The sequence below is a fragment of the Ctenopharyngodon idella genome, chromosome 9, assembly GCF_019924925.1.
Source record: "Ctenopharyngodon idella isolate HZGC_01 chromosome 9, HZGC01, whole genome shotgun sequence".
NCBI lineage: Eukaryota > Metazoa > Chordata > Actinopteri > Cypriniformes > Xenocyprididae > Ctenopharyngodon > Ctenopharyngodon idella.
Genome location: NC_067228.1, coordinates 7,474,793 through 7,496,024, shown reverse-complemented (window position 1 = coordinate 7,496,024; position 21,232 = coordinate 7,474,793). Strand labels below are relative to the sequence as shown.

Sequence of the window (21,232 nt, the reverse complement as noted above, 5' to 3'; positions counted from 1 at the left end):
ATTCTTTTCATCGGAAGTAGCGCGCCGCAATAGAAACAGAACGGGGCATCCATCTACTTCATGTTGACGCACCACATTAACTGGTCTATTTAAACGTTAGTGGTCAATAAAATGCAATTATATGCTCTTATATATGACAATACTTTTGAGGCCCTCCAAGCAGCCCTTCGCCCCCCACTGTCCCCTACATTAAAAGTCAATACAGCACTGCCTTGCAAGCACTGTAAAAGGTGACACACATTCCTTCCCATAAATTCTTCAAGCAATGATAGCCTGCATGTGTCATTTAACAGTAGCCCATCACTGGATATCTTTACCACTTTCTATAACAAGTAACAGTCATTAACTTTATGAGCCGATCAGTTAATCCACATATTTGCTTACTGTAGCTCTACTCAAGGATGCCAGCACACAGTGGGAGAATTCATGACTCTAATTTGAAAACTACTACAAACTAATTTGTAATTACTATAATCATTATCCAATGAGGCAGAGTAATAGTATAATAATATTATAAACATGTTTAATGTTTATTTTATTTATTTATTTATTTTCTGGTGGCAATAGCTAAAAGAAAGTTACTGGTTATTACCTGTAACCAGCAGTTCAGCAGTGCTAGTGGCTTGTCCAGCGCCATTGGTGGCTCTCACAGAAAATCTTCCGCTGTGTGCGGCTGTCACGGCGGGGATCATCAGAACAGCGCGGCCATCGCTGAACGAGATCTGAGCGCCGGGCAGAGCGGCAGCAGTAAGAACCTGGCCATCACGAAACCAGCTCACCTCTGGAACTGGATTACCTGTGAGTAGAGTTTTATGTTATTATTATATAATAAAATATTTTATCTAGACAAATACAAACATTTCTTAATCTGTAGTCAAAATTCATGTCCCCTTGATAGATAGAAAGATGGAGCTGGGGCCCCTTGTTGCATATTGTAGAAAATGTAGGTTTTCATTTTAATTCTGACCTGAACATATACCATATTAACGCATTTACAACTTTAATATGATGCTTAACATTGCGCAGTGAAATAAATAATTCACTTGCTCAAACCAATAAATTATAAATTATTATAATAATGCATTCAACCAAAGCTGAAGTTTAGCTAAATGTTTTCCTGTCCCTCCCACAAAGAAATAAAGTGATTAAACAATAATGGCTGGATCCACTACAATGCTGCTATAGGCCCCAAGGTGAAAACCCCTGATTCAGATAAATTCATATATGTAATGTAAATACTCTGTAGAGTTACACTCTTATAACTAATTTCTCATTGTACACACTCAGGTGTAAAAGAGTCCAGAAGAATTCTACATTGCAGCAATGGAATGGCAAAGTGGGGAACATTCTTACCACTAACTTGAGCTTCGAACGTTGCAGCACTACCCTCAAGTGCCACAACGCTCTGAAGCGGCTGTGTAAATGTTGGCGCCTGTGTTGACATGGTGGAAGACACCCTGAAGGAAGACATAGAATAAAGTTATTGTTTTTGCATGGAACCCCATGGAATATCTGAATTCAAAAAGAGTACAGTATTTTTAGCAGATTCTAAACCGACTAATCATTGGTGTGATCCTTGTCAACCTGGTAGAACCTGGCCTGTCACTTGAGATTCAATGGCTCCAATGGGTGTTAGGCCAAACATTTGGGCCTCGTATCAACTGACAGCTCTTGAGACATGACAGTAACAACTGGTGCCTGTGGACTGCAGTGAGTTCTTTTCACGGCATGACGCATAATTTAGAATAGCCCTCCAGTTATAACAGTCTGACAGGCCTGTATCATCAAATCTAAAACTAATCTACATCAGTGGCTTATGCATCTTTATTCAACTTGTGACTCAATGTCAATGCTGGATTGAACACCTGGTCCTATACCAAGCAATACTGAGATGTTATTCATAAACATTCTGCATAATCACACAATCTTAAGGTTTAAACACTCTGCATTTAAGATGAACAAGTCTTGATTGTCTGAACAAAAAAAAAAAACAAACAAACAAAAAAAACAATGTTACTTGAAGAGAGCTAGTTTATAATTAGAATTTAAAATGGCTGACAGGAACTGCTAGATGCATGACCTTTACCTAAAATAGATAGAACAACACTGACTGAACAAAACTCAGATACAGTTCATGTGGAAGTAATTCTATTGCTGCAAAAGTACTATTACGTTTGACTATAATCAATATGTTGGTTACCCGGATAGCTATCATAAATAATTTGATATCATTTAAATTTACATATTTAAATTTATTAAGATAAATCAAAATGAAAACTTAAGCATTGCTTCAAAATATTCAACCACAACACAACAAGGTTTTTTTTTTTTTTTTTGCACTTTAATAGACTAGCAACTAATGTTTCATGGAGAATAATTTGACTTACATTCTCATTTATTAAAAAAACAAACAAAGAAATTAAGAGTGATAAAAATAAATGGTTTTCCTGTAGCAATAATTCATATGTACAACCAGGTTCATCAATATCGAAAGTTCAGAATTATTTTCCCAACAAATTCTCATTGACATTTGCAATTACTCTATGTATTAACCTTAAGGGAGATCCCTACAACAATAAGGCAGAAGTTTCCAGCAACCACTTTAAGAAAATCCATTTAAAATGCAATAAACGTTCATAAGCAAACCAAACCCAGTGTCACAAAAGGCATCCTCTAAAAATAGTCAGTACCCAGCTTGATTGACAGTCACCATGTGGCACATAGCTGGAGGTGCAACTGATATCTCTGCTGCTGATTCCCTTAAAAAGACATCATGGCCCAGCTAGGACACCACTCTAATGCTATCACAGGCTATTCTTGGCTTTACTAAAACCACTGCACCATTTTAAAACCTTAAGAACCGAAAAGTCTTAGGACAAAATCAATTGAATATTCATTTAAATTGTTCAACATCAGTCACCTTTCCACTAAATCTCTCAAAGTGAACATCGACTTCTGCATTTCTACTCTCTTTATTTGTTAGAATCACACAACAAAGCATCATTAGAAAGCACTGCACTGGCACATGGGTACAAGAGCACAAAGCATACTTACTTGTGTCCAAGAGTGCCTTGAATTGGAGGGACGAAGCCCAAAGGGTTTTGTCTTCTGAAACAAAGTCCTTATCCAGATATGATTTCAGAAAACACAGTGTGAGAACGGATGAGCCTCGAAATATCCCAAAAAACAAAACTACACAGGGTCTTAGCCGTGTAGTTTTGCTTTTTCCCTTGCAATCCCTACACCCGAGGCAAGGCTGGGAATGCTCCAACTGCTCAGAAGTGTTAACATGGTGGTTTTACTTTATATACCCCTTGGCTAATCAGCATCATCACTACATTGCCATGCCCCATTGGCCGTCCCCCCACGAGGCATCATGGGAGGTAGCAGCCATTTTATGCAAACTCACACCTGTCACCCACTTTACTTAACATAACGCAGGACTCATTATCACAGAGTGTCTGAAACCTAAAGAAACAGGAAAATGCCCCTCATAAAGAGAGAAATCTTCACTAGCTTTATCTCGTAAATTAATCACGGTAACAGCATGTTGATCCCCAAGAAGTGAAGAACCAAATGGGGGAGAAGGGCTGTCACTGTCACTCAGGCTCTGGGTCTGTGAGATAAACGGCTCCAGCTAAGATCGCAGGCAGTGTTCACCCATTTGTTTCTTTTGTTTATCTGTATAGTAAGGCAGAAGTGACTTTTAAAATTTTGAAAAGCAGAAAAGAAGTTACACTATGAACGTCACCGTTATGGTGACATCTAGTTGGGTTTTCCGCAAACTAAAACTGACAGAGGAGACAATGTTAAAGATAGGCAGTGACATGTAAGAGTGGAATGCATGACTAGCATTGACAAGGACTTGCAAGTGTTAACTTTTGTCAGACAATAATCTAATGACAAAATGTGATACAGCTATAAATTGATATAACTATATTACTAAAATGATACTAGATTGAATTAAATTGTATTACATGTATTGCACTCTTGTACTTAAATCTTTCAAATGCTCTTTTGTCTTCATTCATAACACACACATACACATATATGATGATAATCACATGTGAGAGTTATTTAATAGCATGATTCATGATGAATTTTTATCATTTTGTCCACATTAGAGAATTTCATATGTAAGCTTTCAGCAACAATCACTGAACAACAACGTATAGCTGCAGCTGTTTTCAGTTGTTTATTTTTGTTCAGAATGTGGGTATGACATTTATTGGTATTGGTTATTGGTCTGAATACTTTTGAAAGGCAATATATACCCAAAATTATCAGTTGCAAGCAACAGTCTGTAACTTTTACTCCAAGAGATGAAGAAGGCAGACGATGTAGATCCAAATATAAATGTAATTTATTAATATAAAATAAACACAGGCAAAGTAATATCAATTAACACAAAACGAAACAGTGTGCCATGCACAAACAATACTGAACAAAAGGAAATGAGGAACTTAAATACACATGGTGGTGAACTCAAATACAGAGAAATGACAACTATTAATAACCATGGTACCAAATGAAGAGCAGGAAAATGGAACAAAGGGAACAGGTAACTGAAGAGAAACAAACTAAAAGTTCATGAAAATGAAACTAAACAGAGCATAACACACAGTGTTCCAGATATTATCCATTTTTGTTGAACAATTCACAAAGATTAGGCTCAGTGAATTTTCCCCTAAACAGCATCTGTGACCATAATCAGTGGCCTTTATGGTGGTTTTGGCTTCTGTTAAAAATATACAAACAAATTATTATTATTATTATTATTACTGCTGTATATTTTTTGTGATAGTCTCTAAAAGTCACCTTGGCAGAGTTCACATCTGGCAGATGACATATCTGTCATCAGACAAGTACAGGCTCAAAAATCTGATGTATCAACACTTCTTATGGATGAAATGGTTGGATCATTCAGCTTCAGACATAGAAATACAGATATAAACCATACAATACAACATTCAATATAAAATACCAAAAGACACAATTTTATATATATTTTTTTATTCAAAAGTATATATACGTTTGACTCACTTGGCTCTTGTCACATGCTGAAACCTTAACATCATTCATGCAGAGCACTTGAGGATAAGTGCAGTGTGAGCTGAGGTCTTCTTCCACCAATACATTTTGCTCATCCAGTCTGGAGAGGAGGTGTGGAGAGGCCCTGTGCGCTGAGGAAATCAGATTGCATTATAATTTACTGCACTGAATATGAAGCAGAAATTATCACATCATTATCTCGCAATAAAAAGGGATAACAAAAATGTTATAGTTCAAAAAGGGTTGTCATACTCATTAAGCATGTGTTGGTTTGTTTTTTAAAGCTGCCTTTATTGTTTACTGTTGGGGGAAAAAAAATAGTAAAAAAGTAAAGAGCACTAGAGACAAAGTTAAAAGTATATCTGTGCGACAGCTGTATTTGAATGCAGGGTGAGGAATGACGCCACTGACCCCTTCTCAGTAGCGAGACATAGCAGGAAAGCAAAGGTGTAACCTGAGAGCCCTGAGTTATGCTGTGTGATAACAGTAACATGCCCCTGACTAATAGTCACCCATTCATTCAGTAGAGAGCCTTAAAGACCCCATGAAATCATAAAAGTTTTGGGGCTTTTACTCTATGTCTGTAACTTTTGAAGTCATCTTCTAAGCTAATGTACTTGCTAAGGGTTGACAATTCATCATTCAGGATCATTCATAATTCTTTCTCTTCTGGCAAAATTAATTAAAAACACTGATGACTCATCTTGCACTTAATTAAGTATCAAAATGGTTATTAACAATAAAATTCTCTCTAAAATAATATGCTCCCTCCCGACATGTTTTAATTGAAAAGGCTCAGGAAAAAAAAAATAGGCTACACTGTAAACCCTAATGCTCAAAATACTTAATTGTTTTGAGTAGGACAAACTTAAATTTAACAAATTAGTTCAGTTAAATTAACTGTAATGAGTATTTAGAACTTTCTTTTTCTTTTGAGTTCACAGAACTGATATATTTTAAGTAAACTTAACTGTTTTATTGTTTTGAGTTGTATGAACTCATTTCTTTTAATTTAGACTAACTTAAGTTTAATTGAAACTGGGCTGGGATTTCTATTTCCCAGCATGCTTTGCCCATGGCACTAGAAAGGGAGAGTAAATGCTAAAATTAAGTGTTATATAATGTTTTTTTGTGCAAAATTAATGGATAAGGGAGATTTAGTAGTGATTAATGTTTTGTTATGCTAATTTAGAAGAGTTTCTGTTAATATGGGTTTTTGGAGAGTTACCATCATGGTGACAAGTGGCGCATGCGACTTGGTTTGAGAGCAGGTAAGTTACATGTTTTAAGTTGCTGTACTCATTCAGTAAGTGCTATACCATGCTATTGTTAACATGTTAGCAAATTAGCAAGATGGCATCTTCTGAATTTTCTTATTAGGGTTTACAGTGAAGTAAATAACTCATTTGATTTGGAAGACCTTAAAATAATAAAGTTAATTAACTAAATATTTTATGTTAATTGCTATGAAAGTGTATGAGTTAGCTAACTCAGTACTTCAAGTTAAGAGCAATTATCATGCGTGAGTACTACAAAATCAAAACTTGATTGTTCTGCTTACTTAAAATTGGGAACATCATAACTCAAAAATTTCATGTAACTGATTACCTCAATTTTTTTGAGTTAGCCCAACTTATTCGGGTTTACAGAGTACACATAAAACAGTTTCAAAGGGTCTTTAAGGATCAGGTTTTAAGCAAGTCTTAAGTTACAGAATATATAATCCATCCTGTATCTATTTTACATATAAAAATGTATTTCCTACCAATTGGGAAAATATTTTATCAACAGGAAATAGAAAATTTCCTACAGAATCAACAGAAATTCAGAACACTATAAGAAACTGAAACTATGGATAATATGACACCATTGACAAGCAACTTGCATGCAGTAAACAAATTAATAATTGTGATGTGTCTATTAGCTGGTGAATATATTTCCCTCAGTCGCCACCTACCTCAGGTCAAATTACAGACTCTCTCACAACCAAGGGAACATATGCTGAAAACAGATGACATCACCTTGACTACAAGAGTCCTTACTCACTAACCTCCTATTTTGAAGCGAACTGCTAGTAAGTTAGATATGAAGCAGTTTAAACACCAATACCAAATGAACTGTCTGTTTAATAAAATAGGGGGGAGGGGGGTCACTAAAATTTCATCTAGAAATATAAGGCTTTACGCTCCAACTTTATATTAAGTGTCTTTAACTACTATGAATCAACATTTAAATGTATTATTTGATACAATGCACTTATTGTATACATGTTTTTTGTGCTTATATTTAAAAAATACCCACCTCAACAGCCAATAGCAGCAAATATGTGTTTAAGAATAAAACATTAACACAATAAGTGCACTGTACCCAGTGTTGCCAAGTTGGGCAACTTTGGCCTAGTTTTACACTGTTGCCGCGGGTTGTTTTTTGCATGTCAGCGGGTTGAATCGTGATATTAAGAATTTTACCAGGGGAGCCCTGCCAAAAACGTGATTGGGCTAGTTTTGAGGAGCAATTGGGCGGGTTTTGTTGTGAAAACTTGGCAACCCTGACTGTACCAAACTTTTTTCTTTCTTTTTTTTTTTGATGCAAGTACATAATAAATACACTGAATATAAAGTGTCAATGCTTGTTTAACAAGGTTAAATTGCCTTAATTTATATAAGATGAATTATGTATTATGGTTATCATTTATCTGGGTAATTACGTAAAGTTCAACAAATATAACAAAATACAACAAATGTTGGTAACACTTTATTTTGATAGTCCACTTTAGACATTCTACTAACTATAAGTAACTTTGCAACTACATGTCAACTAGCAGTAATTAGAGTATTAGTAGACTGTCTGTTTAATATCTGCTATCACTTTATTTAGATGGTTCCCCAAAAGACATACTGAGTAACTTTGCAAGTACATGTCAACTTATTCTACTAACCCAAACCCTAACAGTCTACTAATAGTCTAATAATCGTTAGTAGGCATGTAGCTGCAAATTAATGAAAGCTTGTTGACATGTAGTTGCAAAGTTATGTATCATTAGAATAAAGTGTTACCCAAACGTTCTCACTAAAGGTATAGTTCACCCAAAAATGAAAATTATTTTTCTTCTGTACTAGATCCCTCAGTTTTTATTTACTTACCTGTTTCTTTATTTACCTATGTATTTATTTAAAAAAAATTAAAAAATCAATGTTGTTTGGACCCCATTTACTTTCATTGTATGGGCAAAATATATAGACCTATATATCTTCTTTTGTGTTCTGCAGTCATAGAGATTTGAAATGACATGAGGGTGACTGAATGATGACTGAATTTTCCTTTTTGAACCATTCCCTTATGATCTAGAAGTGGATTTGTTAAAAAAAAAAAAACACAATCTCGTCAAAAATAAATAATTTAATTGCAAAATGCTGAACACGGTATTTCAGAACTGTAACTATAAATAACTGGAGAACAGACCAGGGCTTCATTACCACCACAAGGGAATTGTATGCAGATCCATTGAGTAATATATTAGAAAAAAATACAGAATAATTCAGCTCATGTTGAATTTGATTACTGCAAAACATTGTCATAGTGATTTCAGTGTTTGTAACCAAAACAAATTAATATGTGGTTAGTTGATGCATAACTTTTCAATTAAAAAACAAACAAACAAAACATTCAACAATATTTTACGTTAACATTTATATGAATGTATAAGGTTAAGTGTATATTTAGGTCCTGTGACTGATCACCATTTCAAAACACCTTTTTGCCTTCACTATTTCACTGCATGTTCCTGCAGCGTGACAAATTAATTTAAATTAAAACTACAGATATTCAATGTTGTTTTTCCAAACAATATAATAAGAGCTGCATGCATTATAATTATAAAAGAATAATTACTTTTAGATGGAGTACAGCACATCACACCATAAGATGTCAAAAGAGTTTTTAAATCTACCCATGTGCAAAGACAGTTAATTTTGTGCACACCAGTGGTTTTGTGACATGTGAAGAAGGTTCAAAAGTGAAGAGTCCACATCCATGTGATTTCTTTATGTTAATGGCAGTGTCCATTATAACAACAGCAGATAGAGAAGCCACAAGAATAAACAGAGGGTGCCAAAGCAGGTTTGCCAGTCCAGTTTGAGAACGTCAAAATCAGGGCTGCTGTTACCTTTGACCTGTAGCATGGAGCTGGATGAGATTGTGCCAGCTGAGTTTGAGACAGTAACCACATACTGCCCAGAGTCTCTCACTGCAGAGCTGTGAATGAACAACGCATGCTTGCCTTCTTTATGGGACAGTTCTATGTGCTCATCATTGGCCAGTTTGTGTCCATTCTTGAACCTGAACAAAGAGTGAATTATGTCACACAATCACACCACAGCAAAAAAGGGCACTCATTAATACAGACTCAATGGAAGAGAGAAATTAGAGGTAATGTTAAAGTGGAAGGTCCTACAGAAGATACATAAAAAGGAAATGTTAGCTACAGGAAATGTAGATTAAAAAGTTAGTATGAATGGATATGCATGACAGTGGAAGAGAAATTAAATAAAAATTAGATGAGATCAAAATTAATGGAAAACATCAACTTTCCTTAACAAACCTGCTTCATGCAGGTAGACAAAAATATATGTGTATGTGTTCATCTATCTGAACTACAAATACTTTGTGATGAATTTAGTCTTTAAAAACTGGATTTTGATCTATATGTTGTATAATGAGAATTTGTCACCCATTTAGATACAACAGTATTCAGATAATTAATAATCTCTATTTATTACATGACCATTCAAAAGTTTAGAGCGGTACAATTTTTAAAATATTTTTGAAAGAAGTCTCTTATGCTCACCAAGGCTAAAAACAGAAACAATGTGAAATATTATTACAATTTAAAATAACTGCTTTAATATATTAATATTATTTTAATATATTACTAAATGTAATTTATTCCTGTGATACAAAGCTGAATTGTCTGCATGATTTGCTGTTAAGGAAACATTTCTTAATATTGTCAATGTTGATACTTTTTTTCAGGATTATTTTTGATAAAAATAAAGTTCAAGAGAACATAACTTATTTAAAGCTGCAGTCCATAACTTTTTTGGGGGGTTAAAAATAATCCAAAATCAATTTTTGAGCAAGTACATAACCAGCCAGTGTTTAAAACTATCTCCTTACCTTAGCCCGATTCACAATAGTAAGTAAGTAAATAGTAAGCTTGTAATAATGTTTTATAATTCGAGTGGTACTGGTAGGTTTCCACAGGAAATTCGAGCATGCTGTCGTTCGTCTTTGCGTCACGTCTGTTTACATAAAGGAGGAGTCCCAGCTAGTAGGCTATATCGCATAGAGGATGCTACAGGTGGTGGATCATTTACAGCCTTTTCTAGAAGCAGCTGGAATAATTAAACTTATCATTTGGATGGCGGATTGTATGGTATGACAAATTAACGTTAGAGGTTAGGCTGTACAGAAATCGAAATCTACAGGTAACGCTAATACACACTAAATACACAGTCATGCAATGCTGCTGTTGTTAACATTAACAATTAGAGAACAAAGTATAACAATAATTATAATTTGCATGGTTTGATGTGATATGAGCTAAGCAATCGTTAGATTTAAACACCATTGGGAGCGTGATTTATTGTAATGCTTTTTTTTTTCCTCAGTTGGTCAAAACAAAATTGGCAGATTTGTTACTTGCTTGTTCAGATGACATTTTCGGGTGAAAATTCTTATTTCGGTCATACTTCCAAGACTACAATCTGTGATTCCGAAGTACAGTATCCACCGGTGCGGTGACTGAAAGCCTCACATTCTCCTCAAAACATAAGATTCATCCGAGTTGAGGAGCCGAGCACAACCAACGTAAAGATGAATTTCTGCAAATAACTGCAATTGCAGGTTTCAAACAGAGATGGCGACAAAGAAGCAAAACTTTAAAATAGGACTGCGGCTTTAAAATAGAAATCCTTCATAATATTATACATTTCTTTGCTATCACTTTTAAACAATTTAAGGCATCCTTCCTGAAATATTTCTACCTTTCCTTCTAATTTTCTTTAAAAAAATCTCTCTGACCCCAGACTATTGAACAGTGTATATATTATATTATATTATATTATTGAAGAAAGAGCAAAGAATGTTTTAATTTATAGGTCAAGTTTGTTATAAGCTACCCACCAGGTTAATGTAGGCTCAGGGAATCCAGTGACTTCCACCTCCAGGGTCACCGGAGAGCCTTCCATTACCGTGGCATTAGACAAGGGTTTAGAGAAGTTAGGACCTGTGCCGCCTGTCAGTTTTCCCATAACCTTTTTTGAAGTTGCTCGCCTGATCTCCTCTCGGATGGCTGTGGGCTTGCAGAGATCCGAGTCCAGCTCTGTGGTTAATGGGGTAGGGGTAGCATGCGTGTTATTGGGCTGAGCGCTGTGGCACTGACCCATACTAGACTCATGCACACACTTTTGCATTTCACTATGACTCTCATGCACTGAGTAAACTGTTTCAGTGATGCTGTCTGGTGGTGGGTTGCCAGATTTCTTTAAGATGCTGGAGATGGTGTTTGACACAAGACTAGGGGCAGGTACTGTGAGGGGGCTTGGAACAAAGGAGGATGATTCTGCTCTAAATCTGGCACCCAAGCCAGTGGTGGGAGATGGGTAGCTCTCGGCCTGGCTCGACATCCACTCCCGCTGCCTCTGGTGTAGGGTGTCGCTGTGCTGGGAATGGGACTGGTGGCTGAATTGGTTAATACGATGGCTGTGAGAGCTCACGCAATAGCCATCATCAAGGTCATTTTCTGACTGAATAATGTTGGATTCTGGAGTCTCAGATAAGGGAGGCAGGGAGATGTCATCTGGGGAGGTGCACTCATATTCATCATTGGAGAGTGATTCCTCCGTGAGATGGTCAGGCTGGAACTCACCCTCCGGTACACTTCCTACAGGAACTGCTGGCTCTGGTGTCCCATGTGACAAAAAGTCCTCCTCTAAAGAATGATGAGCTGCTGTCTATAGAAATAAAACACACAAATAAAGAGAAAAGAATAGCTGTAAATCTCCCTGTAAAATCATTTTGTGTTGCCATTTTTTGTTAGTTACCATTAACAAGCACAAAATCTGCTTTAAAATATTTTAGATTCAGTGTTTTGTAAGTTCAAATATTGTTACATTCCTGTTTCCCATCCTGTGTGTCATTGTTGTAGTTCTGTGTAGTGTTCTTTTTTTTTTTTGGTCTCCAGCTTCACCGTGTTGTTTCCTGAAGGAAAAAAACTACACGGGACTACAACAATGGCACACAGGACAGGAAACATGAATGTAACAAATATATTAACTCAAAAATACTCTCATGAGAGTTAGTTGACATGAAGTTTTAAAATTACTTATAGTTAGTAGAATGTCTAAAGTGGACTATCAAAATAAAGTACCAAATACCAGATATTTTATGTGATTATGGTATATTATTTATACATAGTTTAAAAGAGTACATGCATTTTACATGTCTGTATAACCAGTCATAGAAATTTCAAAAACAATTTTTTTATTAAAAAAGTACCAAGACATGGCCAGGATGTAAAATATGTATTTAAATAAAATATATAAAATTCATATACAAATATATAATTTGCACTACAGTACAAAAGTTTGGGGTCAAAAATGTACACTTTTATTCAGCAAGGATGCATTAAATTGATCAAAAGTAACAGTGAAGACATTACAATGTTACATTATTCTATTTTTAATAAATGCTGTTCTTTTAAACTTTCTATTCATCAAACAAACCTTAAAAATGTATCACTGGCTGAGCAATACAACTGTTAACATTGATGATAATAACTGTTTCTTGAGCACCAAATCAGCACATTGAAATAATTTCTTAAGGATCATGTGACACTGAAGACTGGAGTAAAGGCTGCTGAAAATTCAGCTTTGCATCACAGGAATAAATTACATTTTAAATATAGCCTTGGTGAGCATGAGACTGGTCACACTTTAGATTAGGGGTGAGATTTTGGTTACTGACATTCTTCTAAATATCTTCCTTTGTATACAGCTGATCAAAGAAATTCATGCAGGTTTGGAACTACTTGATGGTGAGTAAATGATGACAGAATTTTCATTTTTGGTTGAACTATCCCTTTAAGTTCAGGTATTGAGTGGATTAAGGGCTGTAGAATATGGTCATGTAGAATAATATGTACTTTATAAGTACTAATAAACAGCCAAAATCCTAGTAATATGCATGCTAATAAGCAACTAGTTAATAGTGAGAATTGGACCCTAAACTAAAGTGTTACCATGAGACTTCTTTCAAAAACATTAAAAAAATCTCACCCTAAACTTTTCAAATGTAGTGCACGTAAATACATCTTTTATCTGTCACTTAAAGGATAAGCCTATTCTTGGTCTATTTGCCTAAATAAATAATTCGGTCAATCAATCACCTTTTCAAAATGGGAAAATGCACCATTTCCATAGAATGACTCTTTTGTCACAGTCACACGAGGCTCACCTTGGAATATAAGTGAAAAGGATGATTTCTACAGGCCTGATATTTGTCCTCAGAGTTGGTCTTCTGAACAGGATGCTGTTTCTCTGTACCCTGCAACTCCCTTTGGATATCTATGATGATGGGGCGAGATAAAGCTGGATCCCGTGGAGGTGGAGGAGGAGGAGTTTCTTGTGAGCTCCTCTTGGTTTGCAGCATAGTATGACTCCTCTTATCCCGCTCCACAGGGGAATGGCTCACATTAATGGTGTGGGAGTGAGAGATGGAAGTGTGCATTTCCTCTCTCCTCTCTATATTAGATTTGCACATGATGGTCTCCACTTTGCTGGTCTTGGAATAGGCCTCCTGGGTGTGCAACCTGGTCTCTTGTAGCACTTTTTGATGCTCCGGATGATGCTTGTCTGGCAGATCTTGGCTTCGTGTTTTGCGAAGCTGAGATTTCTTGTTTTCTGGATTCTTGCCAACAGGTATCTCTTTAGTACAGTGTGGGCCTGTCATCTCAGGGGTATGTCCACTTTCCTTTGGTTCAGGCTGAAGTGGCAACAGAAAAAAGTATGGTTTAGGTTTGAGCAATTTTGTGAATATATATATATTTGCAATGCATTTGCTGATGACATCAAATTAAACAACGTTGAATAATGCTTATATATTTCCTAATTAAGACCATCATTACACTGGTTTTATGATCCTTGTCTTGTGATTATATTTATATGAGTTTATATGCAAGTGCGATTTATTTCTGTGAATGAGTTCAATAAATTGATTCAAAACTCTGATCTAATGATTCCTTCAGATCATATATACATCAAATATTCACATAAGTATATTCACAGATATTATTTACAAATAGGGAAGAACTGTGGAAAGCATGCCTTGATTATTTTTTTTTTTACATTTTATTGTAATTGAACTTCAATCACAATTTCCTGCATTAAACATTTTGAATGTAACATGAATAAACAAAATGAAGGACAATGTAATTCCTGTATGTTTGAAATTATAAGTCAAAGTGTTACTGGTGTTTACCGTATCAATGGTGTCCCATTTTCTGTTGTCTTCAGGTGTAAGAGGTTGTTTCAAAGTCTCTAGCTACAGAAAGGTTATATGAAAATATTAGTAAAAGTATATTTTATATATATAAAAAATATCAGATGAATGTAGCAAGTACAATAATTATGTAGGATGTTTTCATCACCTGAAGTTTGGCCTCAAGGTCCAGCAGTCCATTTGACAGTTCTTTTATTGATTCCACAATTTCATGGTGTTTGTTGATGGTTTTCTCCATATATTTCTTTCCTTCTTCAGCACCTACATTAAAAAAGGCCAACAACACCTCAACTAACTAAATATTCCTCAGTGTTATATCTATAACATGAATACATGGGGAAAAATCATTTTGACATGTTAATATGTTCTGATTGATGTACTCAATGCAGGAGTGCACTCCTGCCAGATGTTTAACTGGATTTGTTCTTATCATATTGTTCTAGTGTCTCTGATGGGGTGGAACTGACCCCAAACATCTGCTACTATATTGGATAAGTTTCACATTTAAAGTCCATGTCCACTTTGTAAAAGCACAGTATGTTAAAGTTTAGTAATTGTTTGGCTTTTAAATTGATCAGAGAAACATTATAAAGAATTTGAGGTCCCTAAGAAGTAACATACATAAATAAGGGTCATATTCTCTGTTCTATTCATTGGAATGGTAAAGAATACATTCATCCAAACAATATTTCAGAATGCATTCTCAGTTTCTCACCATGTAACCGCACTGCCAGCTCTGTGATCTGGCTAATTCTCTCCTCTTGCTGTGGTATTGTGGGCCACACAAATTTTTCAAACTGTTTGTAGAGAGAGCTGACGGCTTCCTTAGTCTTACATTGAGAGGAATATTTACCCACACGGACAATTGTGGAACTTGCCTCGTCGCACCAGAACTGATACTGTGTTTAAAATGAAAGGTGAGAGGAGAGACTATTTTCAGAGAGTATTTATAGCCATTTACAGTGATACTGCTTTGAAGTCATATATAAGTTAAAGCAAAGCCTATTCATTTTGTTTCTACTTCATTTAGCAGCATTATTAATGGGAAGATCTAAAAAATATCTAAACAGAAATACAAAATTTGAAATAAACTAAAAAAATTCCAGAAATTCCACACCAGGATTGTAAAATGAACATGTGAAATTGCTGCTGAATTGTGATAGCAGGTTCTATTGGCTCATTATATGTTCCTGGTGCACCCCACCTCCTCTAAAGCTTGTTGGAGCTTGACGTTCATGTCCAGGTTCTGTTTGTACTCCTCCACTGCCCTGTCAAAGTCGCCCACCTGTCTCTGCAGCTCATTTGAGGCATCCTCAATCTCTCTGAGGCTGTTGCCAATTAAATGTCTCTCGCTGCTGCTAGATACTTTCAGAGTGAAGGCTTGCAGCTTCTTCTTCAAAACCTACAACAGGGAGGGGTTTGGATATTACATTTTATAAATAGAAAACTGTCAAAGCATTAAAAGAGGACAAAGAGGTATAGGTCTGTATAATTAAGTCACTGCTGAGTGAAGATTCTGAAGAAAACATTAATAAAATGAGATTAAAAGAGAGCTTCCTTACCTGTAGCTTTTCAATATAAACCTCAATTTGCTGGATCTGATTTTTCACCGCCTTCACGTTTCTCGACTTCTCGTTTTTCTTCATGTAGTTAAATTTCAAATTGTTGAATTTCTTTTTGAGATCTTTAAAGGACTCTTTCAGCTAAAATAAATAATTCAGAAAAGAAAAAAGAAAAAAAAAACATGTAAATACTGCAATAGCAAAGCATGAATTTATAAAAGGAAAAAAAGATTTTTTTTTTCCCCACACAAAATCATTTCAAAGTTATCACGTCTGCCATTAGGGTTTTGTTTAAGGTTAGTTGCATGTAATTCTACATATAGTTAATACTACATGTAACACGTGTAACAAGGACACTGTAAAATAAGGTGTTACCAAAAACACAAAATATATATGGAACATAAACATTAACAACATAAATAATTTTCATTTTAGGTTGAACAATCCCTTTAAATCCCTCTCTAAAACCACAATATCAGCCTCTTTTAACCTGCTGATTATGAAATGTGTAACCAAATATAATAGCGTAATCAAATATAAGATTAGTTGTGCATGGATGTGGGGAGGGTCTCTATCAGAGGGCAGAGTGTGGTTCGGCTGAGTCCAGGGGGATTATTTTAGAGGGATTAATTGTCAGACCGGAGGATGATTTATAATGCAGATCCATTTCTGTCCAGCCTGATGAGCTTTTGCAATGGTGTCGTGTCTCTAAATGACAGGCTCAAGTGTCGCCCAAGGACAGCTGCAGCCCAGTTAAAGAGGCCTCATAACTGTCCTACTGGATTTTTCCAACAGAGGGCTGTAGAGGAAGTTTCTGCTGCAGCCCAAACAGAAGGATGTGCGTGGAGAAAAGTTCAGATACAGTCATACTGTATGACTTTCACAAGGCTTAATGATGAGTGTTAACATCCAAACAACTTACTCCAATTGTGCCCAGTAAACATTTATGGTGGCAGCTGTTTTTTTGTGGCCTTGTGATCTGTAAAACAAGGAACGAGGTGTTGCTGCAGACCAAACTGGTGAATATCACAGCATAATAAACCTGTAAGTCATTGATGGCCATCTTGAGTGCATTTAGATCCACTACTAAACAGAAGAGCAAGAGGTTTTACTTCTAAATCAACTTATCAAAAATATAAAGGAGTCAACATGACTACAATGAAAATAATAAGCTTTTGTAAGCAGAAACACTGGACTTGTGAACTCACGGTGAGAGAAATAGAGTCACTTCTCCTTGCAGATGAACAGCAGCAACTGTCCAAGCTAAAATGTCAGCCTGTTTACTCATGCATATTTATGACTGGGTGGTGGTTCAATAGAAGTTGTTATTATGTTGACTCATGCCTTTTTCTTGATATGAATAAGTGGTGATTTAAGTTAAATTGAAAATGCAGTACTCTCTCCATTTTTGCTTTTACATAATACACTATTGTTCAACAGTTTGGGGACAATTTTATTCAGTGAAGATGCATTAAATTGATCAAAAGTAACAGTAAAGACTTTGAACATTGTTACAACAACACGACAACAACTATTTCAAATAAATGCAGTTCTTTTGAACTTTCTATTCATAAAATATTCCTGAAAAATGCATCATGGTTTCCACAAAAATATTACTGTTTTGAACATTGATAATAATAAGAAATGTTTCTTGAGCACCAAATCAGCATATTAGAATGACTTCTGAAGGATCATGTGACATCGAAGACTGGAATAATGATGCTGAAAATTCAGCTTTGCCTCACGGAAATAAATTACATTTTAAAACATATTAAACAGAAAACAGTTATTTTAAATGGTAATAATATTTCACAATATTTCTGTTTTTACTGTATTTGATCAAATAAATGCAGCCTTGGGGAGCATAAGAGACTTCTTTCAAAATCATAAAAATGTCTTATCCACTCCAATCTGTTGAACAGATTTGTACAGAAATCTTTTCATATATTTTCATTTCATAAAACAGCTTCCACAGTCTCTGCACCAATCCAAATCCCACTGAATTAGACAGTGAACTGAAGTGAAGACTCCCTTCAATTTTAAGCCACACTAAAGGAGGTTAAATAAACAATTCTCACATAAAACTAGAACAAGTACGGACTCTGTAGTGCCAGACAGTGTACTGACTGTAAGTACAGCTACTTTTAGAAATTTCTTTGCTCTATTTACAGTCTTGCAGCAGTCATACATTGAAATAGCATGACATCACGTGACATAGTTAACTTGGATATGTTTAAGAAGCTTTGAATTTTACTTCTACTGAGGAGTAAGACATAGACACAAGGGCTCTGGACTGCTGATTTACTTATAGAGGCCTTATAAGGTCACAGTTGCTTCCAAACAATTATTAAAAAGGTCTAAACCAGTGGTTCTCAAACTTTTTTTGACTCCAAAATCCTAAATTGTCCACAACAATAGGCTCCATGACTTTGTCAGTTGTTCATGATTTAGTGGATAAGTATTAAACATACACAGCAAAACATCCAGTGTTAAATTAACACTTCCAGTGTCACCCGGTGTTTATATAATCCGGTGTGGATTATATAAACACTGGCAATGTTAATTTAACACTAAGAGTGTTCATTTAACACTGGAGGTTTTAAGGACTTTTAAAATACCTTTACTTGCATTTCAACCTGATAAAATATTTTAGAGCTTGGCATAACTAGGAAAATGTATATTTATAAAATGTATAAAAAAGGCCCATGGATTTATGAGGTTTTATTTATTTATATGGAGGTCTAGAAATCACACTTCTATAATTATTCAAAGAAAACAGTTGAGAGGATGAATTAAAATGAAATTGTTTTTAGCAGTTTTAGAAATATACTTAATTTTTAGTTCATTTCAATGCTTGTTTTGTCTTTATTTTAATGTCTTTATCTATAAAAGTGACTCCAGACCCCTGGTTGAGAATCACTGGTCTATAAGCCTATACTTATTCATTTAGAGAGGAAAACAGTGAGATTGTTGTCCTCTAGAGGGAGACAGAGATTATAATATTATCACAATAGTAACAAAGTATGTTTTTAAGAAGACATTCTAAAATGTTTGCAATGATTTATGGAGCCTCTCACCAATCTCTAAAGTTAAACTATTGTTAATATCATTTGAATGAATGAATGAATGAGGCATATATACATAAGCGGGGTCTCTCCTCAACCACCACCAATGTGCAGCATCCACTTGGATAATGTGACGACACCCACAGTACAACGGAGCCAGTCCGCTCACCACACACCAGCTATAGTTGGAGAGGAGAGAGAGTGATAGAGCCAATTCAGTGAATGGGGATTATTAGGAGGCCATGACTGATAAGGGCCAATGGACGGAATTTGGCAAGGACACTGGGGTTACACCACAACTCTTTACGAGAAGTGCCATTTAATGACCACAGAGAGTCAAGACCATGGTTTAACATCTCATCTGAAGGACAGGGCTTGTTACAGTATAGTGTCCTCGTCACTATACTGGGGCATTAAGACCTACACAGACCATAGGGTGAGCACCTGCTGGCCTCCATCAGCTATCCCAGGAGGTCTCCCATCCAGGTACTGACCCAGCTCAACCCTGCTTAGGGCAACCAGTCTTGGAATACTGGGTGATATGGCTGTGGCAGTCCATATTTGCAGTCCATGTGGCAACAAGATAAGTGAATATGTCTGTTTTCCTTTTACAGAGAGAAACCAATTTGTGCTGTAATCAAAAATCATAAAGGACATCATGAAACTGAGACATGATAGGAAACCTATCTGATGTTCTGTGCCCTGGGAGGCTTGCAGTATAATCCTGGGGATTGACTGTTGGATTTTGTGGTTGGAGGGCATTAAGTATGTGATAAGGGTGGAATCCTTCCTGCTATCTGAAGTGATGAGAGACAAATGGCAGGATCCCTCAGTCAACACAGGGAGAGACAAACCCTGCAGTTCACAGACTAAATTTAACAAGCTATAAATAATTCAGGGAGAGAGACAATGAGAGTCAGCCACAAAAGCCCAACACAAGTGTGCTGCGGAGCCATGGATCTTTGGGCTGGGAAAAAGAGTTAACACATCTTTAAGGAAAATGAAAGACAATTATGCCTGGACCAAAATCCTTTTTCATACAGTTAAAAGGGGGTCATGAGAAATCAAAGCTTCAGTGATCTTTTGAGATAAAAACGTTAATTATACAATGAAAACATGCCAACTTCCAGATCTCAGAGTGAAAATAGAATATTCATTGAAACTTAAGCTGCTAAAATTGGATTGTTCTGTACTTCTGCAACTTTCAATGTTAAGATGAATACATGACTTCCCATTTTTACGCATTTAAATCCACCATTACTTTATACAATACACTGCAGGCTTTGAAAAGAGACTGTTATTGAAGGATGGGACCATTAACAACTATATTGGACTCAACAGTCTTGTTTCACATGCATGGGGATCGTTTGCACTGGAGTCTTAATGGCACAGCAGCAAATAACGCCTCTTTGAGCTCTAAGAGATAGTGGAAAATGGTCTAAGTTATTATTGTTTTGGGTATAAAAATGGACCTTGTGGGGGGAAAAACACAGACGTGCAAATAAACACAATTATATTATCTTACTTCCTATGTTTTTCCTGATCTGCACCTCAGATGAGATTAGTGCAGAGATCACTGAAGATTAGTAAATGCTCTAAACCCTGAACGACTGACACACAAATACAATACTTACCTCACTGATTTCTTCCTTATGAAGGCAGAAGTGGATGTTGCTTATCAAACTCTCTTCACACTTATTAGCCTCAGCGATCCAGTCAGTGCTTCCTTTCTCCAACTTTACCAGTTTCTCCTGTAACTGCTGCACTGACAACACCAGCACATGCTTTGAGCATAAAGAAGGGGGAAAGGGATGGTCATTTGTGGCAGTTTCTATCAAAGCAACAAGTATGTATTTACAGTATGTATGACAAAGCAAGAAATAATCAATAGGATGGTTTCACAAATTCTGCTGACATTATGGCCCTGTTTACACCTGGTATTAAGATCACAAGTAAGACAAGGAAGACACATACCCATTTACACCTGGTGTTTAA

The 21,232-nt window shown here is 35.9% G+C and overlaps 2 protein-coding genes across 8 annotated transcripts in view; both read right to left on the bottom strand.

The window, feature by feature from the left end:
* ttn.2 (titin, tandem duplicate 2) overlaps positions 1 to 3,260 on the bottom strand; it is a 160,835-nt gene extending 157,575 nt beyond the window's left edge. For all 3 annotated transcript variants that reach the window (XM_051906830.1, XM_051906833.1, XM_051906832.1), the window contains exons 1-3: positions 3,055 to 3,260; positions 1,354 to 1,457; positions 593 to 796 (exon numbers count right to left, since the gene is read on the bottom strand). In XM_051906830.1, coding sequence (XP_051762790.1) covers positions 593 to 796; positions 1,354 to 1,444 — 295 coding nt within the window. In that variant the 5' untranslated portion in view covers positions 1,445 to 1,457; positions 3,055 to 3,260. The remainder of the gene's footprint in view (positions 1 to 592; positions 797 to 1,353; positions 1,458 to 3,054) is intronic.
* Positions 3,261 to 4,341: 1,081 nt separating this feature from the next.
* Positions 4,342 to 21,232, bottom strand: part of ccdc141 (coiled-coil domain containing 141) — a 39,537-nt gene continuing 22,646 nt past the window's right edge. Inside the window, exons 17-28 of one of the 5 annotated variants that reach the window (XR_007931757.1) lie at positions 20,872 to 21,021; positions 16,173 to 16,313; positions 15,815 to 16,012; positions 15,326 to 15,509; positions 14,759 to 14,871; positions 14,590 to 14,652; positions 13,567 to 14,094; positions 11,236 to 12,065; positions 9,218 to 9,390; positions 5,044 to 5,183; positions 4,819 to 4,927; positions 4,342 to 4,738 (exon numbers count right to left, since the gene is read on the bottom strand). Coding sequence is in view for 2 of the 5 variants with exons in the window: in XM_051906835.1 (XP_051762795.1) it covers positions 4,874 to 4,927; positions 5,044 to 5,183; positions 9,218 to 9,390; positions 11,236 to 12,065; positions 13,567 to 14,094; positions 14,590 to 14,652; positions 14,759 to 14,871; positions 15,326 to 15,509; positions 15,815 to 16,012; positions 16,173 to 16,313; positions 20,872 to 21,021 (2,574 nt within the window). In the remaining 3 variants the exon portion in view is untranslated. Of the gene's footprint in view, positions 4,928 to 5,043; positions 5,184 to 9,217; positions 9,391 to 10,756; positions 10,945 to 11,235; positions 12,337 to 13,498; positions 14,095 to 14,589; positions 14,653 to 14,758; positions 14,872 to 15,325; positions 15,510 to 15,814; positions 16,013 to 16,172; positions 16,314 to 20,871; positions 21,022 to 21,232 lie in introns of those variants that run through there. The other 4 variants (XM_051906835.1, XR_007931758.1, XR_007931759.1 and 1 more) reach the window with 4 other exon arrangements.